At 43.4% G+C, this 7814-nt stretch overlaps 1 protein-coding gene across 2 annotated transcripts in view; it reads right to left on the minus strand.

The window, feature by feature from the left end:
- LOC121695987 (oxysterol-binding protein-related protein 10) overlaps positions 1-6442 on the minus strand; it is a 76580-nt gene extending 70138 nt beyond the window's left edge. Inside the window, exon 1 of one of the 2 annotated variants that reach the window (XM_042077255.1) lies at positions 5741-6442. In XM_042077255.1, coding sequence (XP_041933189.1) covers positions 5741-6003 — 263 coding nt within the window. In that variant the 5' untranslated portion in view covers positions 6004-6442. The remainder of the gene's footprint in view (positions 1-5740) is intronic. The other variant, XM_042077256.1, reaches the window with a different exon arrangement.
- Between the last annotated feature and the right edge of the window lie 1372 nt (positions 6443-7814).

Here is a 7814-nt window from a genome sequence, read left to right on the forward strand (position 1 = left end):
AAAAATCACTACTCACTACAATCTTGCTTCAGGTCCCTTCATTTGTCAAAAATGTTTTTTAACCTGACATACGCACTTTAATATCACTTAAGAGACAAAATACTGAACAATAAGCATTATAAAAACCAAGGAGAGACTACAAAAAACAGAAATACACTCGTTGACCAGCCAGATGAGAGGAGGAAATTCCCAAAGACTAGCCTATTCACCGAAAGAAACGGACAAACTGAGACTGAGCCTTCAGGATATGAGTTGGCACCTACCCTCCTTCAGCTCAGCACTTTGACTAATTGATTAAATGACAACAGACGGACTATAAATAAGCTCGGGAGTTTTTTGGTACAACCTCAACAGGCACCACTTCCTCAAGCCACACACACGCACGCACACAAATGCACACACACAAATATGCGCACACAGACATGCATGCACACGTACACAGACACACAAACACACACGAAACAGACACACACATACAAAACAGACACACACACACACAAACATAGGCTACCTGCCAAAGGTAGGTGGGAAAAGCCTTGATCAGACTGTCATTGCACCTCATCTTTGGGGAACGGAGTCATTACCACTCCCTCTCCATAGCTCTCTTTCTCCATCTTTCTCTCTCTTCACCCCTCAGGCTAGGGCAGCCGTGGCCTACTGGTTAGCGCTTCGGACTTATAACCGGAGGGGTGCCGGTTCGAGCCCCGACCAGTAGGCGTGGCTAAAGTGCCCTTGAGCAAGGCACCTAACCCCTCACTGCACCCCGAGCGCCGCTGTTGTTGCAGGCAGCTCACTGCGCTGGGATTAGTGTGTGCTTCACTTCACTGTGTGCTGAGTGTGTTTCACTAATTCACGAATTGGGATAAATGCAGAGACCAAATTCCCCTCATGGGATCAAAAGAGTATATACACTTATACTCTCTTTCTTTTCATCTCTTTCTCTTCATCACTCTCTCTTGTCATCTCTCTCTCTCTCCATCTCTATCTCTTTACCTCTTCATCACTCTCTCTCTTCATGAAATCAATGGATTTCTCCTTTAATACAAAGGTACTAAAGGAAATCTAAACTTTTCACTTAACACCTTTCAAACACTTGTCACTGAGGTCTTGTGTGTGCCTCAGTGTGTTTGTGTGTGTGTGTGCGTGTGTGTGTGGGTGTGTGTGAGTGCAAGTGACTTCAGGTAATCTCAGGTTACACTATGTGAGTGCTCTGCAAAAAACAAACCCTCCTATATTCATGTTTCCCCATCACCATAGCAACCAGCAATGTGCTGTGATGAGCATAAGCACTGCGCTCCTCCTGATGCCCTTCCTGGAAGGATGCCGGTGCATGGGTGTCACAGCAACCTTGAGATGCAGTCCTGTGCTGACAGAGGCAAAACATTTCCCCTCCCCCTCACACCCAACCTACTGACTCAACCTCTCTTTCTCTTCTCTCTCTCTCTCTCCAAATGAAAATTCTTAGCATCTCTCTCGGCATCTCACACCCGTTCTCCATATCTCCAGTTCTTTTGTAAACACAGTACAGCCCAAGCACAAAATGTATTTTATTTGTAAGAGTGGAAACAGTTCCTATGCTACGACAAGATGTACTGTACGTCAATTCCACTGTGATTGTCTTTGGTCTATATTTTGCACAAGCAAATTACACTGGCAATGAAACAAACAATTCAGTTTTTCCATATTACCAGTATGTTTAGATTGATATCCAAATGATTATGTGTTATGAAGAAAACCCCATCTGAGTCTGTCTTTTGGAACCTGGGGGATTCAAATTGTAAGGATGGCTTAAAATCTTCTCACTGAAAGAGGTAAGGGTGAACTTGGGAGATGTGTCAGTTTAACCTTACTTCTCTGTATTAGTTTCACTCTCCCTTTATACCTCAATTCTTCCTCTCATGAATCATCACACAGTTTGTGCAGGTCAGCCTACCCCCAATCACGAATCATTAGGGCATTGTCTGTGTCAGGGGACCACATCTCACCCTGGCACCTCATGCTGCCTCTTCAATGAGGAACAGGGATTATATATGCCCTGGCAAGGCGCCCACATATTTCTGATTGTGTGTGTGTGTGTGTGTGTGTGTGTGTGTGTGTGTGTGTGTGAGAGAGAGAGAGAGAGAGAGAAAGTAAGTTGGAGTATAGTGAAAGAAATGATTCTATAAACTGTGCATGAACATTTTTATGTGTGTATACTGTATAAGGAGATCAGACTATACTTTCAGCAAGAGAATTTTCAGATGTTTTCATTTAACCTAAGGATCAGTGATCGCTTGAGGTGGTTGACATCTAATGGTTGAGTGTATGTTTGTGTGTGTGTGTGAGAGGGTGAGTGTGTGTGAGAGAGAGAGAAAGAGAAAGAGAGAACACAATGTGCATTAGTCTGGCATAAGAAGTTGTGTGTGTGTGTGTGTGTGAGAACACAATGGTGATATGTGCATTAGACTGGCATAACAAGTTGTGTGTGTGACGAAGAGAGTAATTCAGTCGTCGCACTCCTCCATGCAGAGCTGTGTGTCTGACACTCTCTAGAGCTGCCACACAGAGGGGCAGGGGTCATTAATCCCCAAATACACACACACCCAATCAACCTTAAATACACACATTACATTGTGAACACACACCAGACATTGTGCATGTTGTGGACACAAACATGTACACATTATACAGTCTGACCACTTCCTTTTACAACACACAGAACACTTCAAATACACACAGTACTGTATCTCCGGGACAAGGCACACCACAACACATGTTTACAGCCTACATGTCAGTGCACAGCTCTGGAACACACACGTCATTCATCCATTTAATCAATCAATGCACAGGCTCTTACACACGCATTTTAGACAGGGACACATGCACACATCCACTTTCAAGAGCAGCCGTACACACACACACACACACACACACACACACACAGCACTTTTGCAAACTGCAGATTCATTCACTCACATACGCAGAGAAAGAAAGCCGTGGTGTGCCCCTGTTCATGATACCTGCTCAGTCCGTCAGCACATTCTTCAAATACACAAAGGCTAGATTCACCTTTGTCCTCATCCCCCCCAACCCCCACCATAACCCTCACACAATATTGTGATCAAAAGCGGAGGTAAAGCTGCATTTGTACAAAGTAGTGTTCTATTAGTAACTGTAAGTAGTCTACTTATAATATTATAAGTATACTATAGTGTAAGTTCTAGATGAAAACTAGTGCTGAATCCAATGCATCACACAACATAAACAGCTCGGATGAGACTGAGCAGAACACAACAAACTCTCTGTCTGAAACACTGCCGACAGCACAGAGAGTACAGTCACCTGTAAACTACAATTCATCATAAGGAGCATGTAAACACACACATTAAATGACAAATGCATGCATACATAGCAGCCGAGCCGCCTCAGAGGAAGGGATGAGTGGCAGGTAGGCTAGCCAGTGCTTTGATGGATTCCCCTTCAGAAGCTCTCTCTCTCTCTCAGGTCGAGTGCCCACCGCCGATAAAGGTCAGGGTAATCGCCTAGCGACCAATGTCCTTGCCCCGCTACTCATTCGGAGCAAGACTTGCCACCAATTCCTTTCCTGACCTGGCAATATTCCAGTTCATTAAAGCAAAAGGGAGTCGGTGGCTCAAAAGCCAAGAGCCTTTGTATCCGCAAGATCCAGCGATGGATATGTTCAGGAAAGGACAAGCTCACCCAAGAGAAGAGAAGCCATTAACACAAAACGCTGAACAATTGTGGTGTCAGCTCCTGCTGCAATGTACCTTCAGCAGGATCCCATAAATGAATAAATTCCTTCTTAGTTTCGTTCATCTCCTTGACCTGTTCGTCTGTCCTCATTCTGTTGGTACCTACACTCTCAAAACAAATGGGTTGAGAATAACACAACTTGTGTTTTTTTTTTTTTTTAAATCTCTGTCCAGATTAGCACAACACAGAGTGTGCTGACTTCTAGGATTTGTCTCAGGTTGTCTTAGTTTTGGTCCTCTCTCAGGTAAGGGAAAAGTTTCTAAACTTTCTAAACAAGCACTCTTACCATGATAAACAAACAGACAGTCCACACACATAGTTAGTCCAAGCAAACACAAGTAGTACATTCAAGGCAGTGGTGTAGTGGTAAAATAAGAGGTGGATAAACTATGAACTATGTAAACACGGTAAGGTGGACTGGGCCATGTGGAACATGTTTATAACCAATGCTCAATGGATTCCAATTAAGACTATATATAAAGTATAATGTATAGAACGCTGGTCATTATCGGGAAAATAAGTCCCGACAGGGCAAACCAGACCCCGACACGCAGCGGACCACGCAGATACTCCTATTCCTATCTCCTACTCTTGGGCAATGCCAGGGTATTTCCATATGGCACATAACCTGCCCTTATATCATGTTTAGGGAGCCTTGCTACCTTTCTATGCTGATAACAAACAGTCAACCATGTACCTCCAATTTCTAAACAAATGGGATCCATCATTCAGCACACCAAGTAAAAGTACACCGAGTAAAAGAAGACATTAGAAGGGATTTGTTCCTCAGTCTACATCACATGTGCGGCCCTAAAAATGTCACCCGCAGCCTCTGCTATTATGCCCCTGGGAGTGATGAGGAGGGGAGGGGAGTAATAAGAAGGGCCCCAGCTATGCTTTATGTTCTGCTCTCAATCACACATGTATGGAGTGCCCTCTCCACCCACCAACCCACACAACAGGGCATGCTCAGTGTATCAGCCAGGTCTTTTTCTTCTCTCTCTCTCTCTCTCTGAGCAGCATCACAGTACCTGTATGACTGACTTCCAACACTACAAGTAGGCTGCTGTGCAAAGGTTGATGAGAACACAGTGCAGTTCACAAACACAAAAAAAAGCCTGGTGAAATATTACTTACATTTTAAGAATTACATTCATGATAATTTAATTAAAAAAAAAAACATTGTAGTGGCTGATTGACTGGACAGCTGAAGGTGCCCTTGCCACACATTTGCTCTATGAATTGTTATCACAATAACATGAGACATCGTCATTCTCTCAGTCAGACATTCCTTAAATGAGGGAAAAACAGTTGCCAATAACGGTCTTCAAAGCCTATTTAGCCTAACTGTGGTAATTTCTAACAGTTCTAATCTAATCCCAATATGGGTGTGCGTTTATTGTAATGGCCACAAACAGAGAGTGCGTGTCCACGGTCACATAGTTTATCCACATGACATACAAATTGCCACGTTGTAGGTGTCTCTTCACAATTTCCCCACATTTCACCAACATCCAAACTTTCCAACGCGTAATGTAACAATTTCGGCCAGTGTTTCACAATCCACGACACGTAATGGTGATTGCATCCCATGGAAGAGCTAATATTTGCTCTACGTTACGCACACCGAGTTAAACTTTACAGCCTGACACCCTGTTCTGTTCAGGCGTTTCAATTAGCCTCAATAAACTTTTCAAAACATACTTTTGTCCACGTGAAAACAGGCCACTGAACAAACATGTCGAACATGTATGATGACTACTTTTATCATTAGCCTACTGTGACTGAAATTTTATTAATCTATTTTTCTTCAGACTAACAATCATCCATATTGAATTCAAAATATATAGTTTGAGATAGACCTACACATTAAATAGCGATCACCTATAGGCTGCCTATGCATGTGAACTGAATAGCTTAAATTTATGAAATACGACCGACCCATCATAACTTTACCGTCACATTACGGCTATGGGTATATCATTACCTGTTCTGCCAACCTTGGATGAGGTTTGTGTATTTGCTCAACACGCCTTCCAACAGCCGCTTGTGAGCTTGCTGCAAATTCATGCTGTTTCCCAACAAATCTCCCCGATTTCCACCGCCGCCCCCTTGGCAGCCGAGGGAGGCCGAGCCCGGACTATGGGATCCAGTCCTGCCGATCTTCCTTGCAGAATTCCCCCTGTCCGTGGGCAGAGATCCTGAGTTCGCTTTTGCAGTCCCAGGCGAACCGTAAAGCGTTTTCTCCATACTGACGATGGGACGAATGAAGCGGCAAGGTTGTTTTGCTTTTTTCTTGCTAAAACATAAGTGGTGAGGCGCCCATCAGATGTCTCTCAAGCTAAATCCAATACATTAAAAGGGCAAAAATCCATGTTTATCTCTCTTTTCGCTGGTCTCTCTCTAGCACGAGCCCGGGTCATGTTCTTTGCTCGGCAGGGACTGCTGCTTTCTCTGCGGCGCTTGTGGCTCCGTGGCGTGTGGCTGTTCCAGCGTTTTTCTATTGGAAATCACAGCAGAGACACTCCCTCCGACCAACCCGGATATTACAAACCAATCTGGCTACATTACGACAGTAAAGTAGACGGTGGAGTGCTCCAGTAAATAGATGATGTACAAGATTGTCGACCCGTCTGAGATGCTGATTCACTGTTTTGCGCTTGAGGGCGATTGTGCTGCGAAAACCCTGTCAGTAGGCCTACCATGTCGTCGTCTCTGTGAAAACATCAAATAAACAAGTGTGAAAGGTTCAGTGTGTACCAAAATTATCCCTGCAGAATGTATTCGCCGAAAAGACAGTGATATACATCAAAGACATTTGATTTTCTACTAAGTAGCCTACACTGGATTGTAGACTGTGGATAAGTGAAACAGAATAATACTGTAATTGCATGAACACATTTGGAAAACGAATTTGAGTTTTGTTTTTGTAAAATAAAAAAATGAATAAAAAAGAAGTCATCTGCCAAATGGGGCAACATTACTTTAGATTACTGTATAGTATAGTGTACTACCAATCTTTCATGCTGAGAAGCAGGCTCTGTACCCACCTGGTGAGATTGGCATAACTGGGCCATAAGTGCTCTTTCCTGGACAGAATGGCGCCCTGGGGTCATGGAGGCAGAGGCAGGCAGACAGCTCAGGAATGGATGGAGAGAGCGTCCTGTTTCATCTAGCTCTTAGATACCACCCCATTCCATCTCTGTCCTCTTCTGCCTGCTGGAAGACTGGGCCGCCTCAAAATCTTTTTCTTTTTTTTTCTGGATAAATTGTTCACAACGCTCATGTGGCCGTTGGGAAGAAGAATGCAGTTAAAATGTTTCTAAGTGCCTCTTTGGAACGGCTGTTTACGGCCCCAGTGCTTTGATATCTCCGTGACAAAGAGTGGAGAGAACACAAGCTATTCTCAGGTGCTGCTGTTTAATCTCCTGTTTAATTGTGACATTTTACATCCATAATGTGTTGGCTCAATAACTGCTTTTCACACATAGACACAAAGAGTCACAAAGAGTCTTAGAGGAAAATTCATTCAGATGATCCAGAAAGATGATTCATGGTATTAATGCACTTCATTCCTTTGTGAGTACTTCTTCTTGCAATGAATCTAACCTTTAACAAAAGTCCTGACTAATAAAAAATCCTTTGTCTGCCAAAATCAGAAACAGATGCAGCTGCTTAAAATGTCCTTAAAATGTCCTTTGCGATTCTTCAAACAGTATGCAGACTGTCCATTAGTAGCCTATAGAAATTGAAATAATGACTGTGTTGACACTGAATTATTCATAAGGAAAGAAAACTTGTCCGAAGAGACCAGGATGTTCAGAGAGGTACTCCGTTGTAATGTTCAGAGATGCAGACGTGAGATATTGTTGCCTGGAGAGAGCCAAGGTGATTTCAACATCTTGTGCTCTCAGGAAAGCAGACAAGGTCTGATCAATAACTCAGGTGTGTGTGCGTGTGTGTGTGTGTGTGTGTGTGTGTGTGTGTGTGTGTGTGTGTGTGTGATTGCAGGCTGAAGCATTATTTGAAAAAGGTGGCCTTTGCTACATTGGTAATAGGAA

This window comes from Alosa sapidissima, chromosome 21, assembly GCF_018492685.1.
Source record: "Alosa sapidissima isolate fAloSap1 chromosome 21, fAloSap1.pri, whole genome shotgun sequence".
Lineage (NCBI taxonomy): Eukaryota > Metazoa > Chordata > Actinopteri > Clupeiformes > Clupeidae > Alosa > Alosa sapidissima.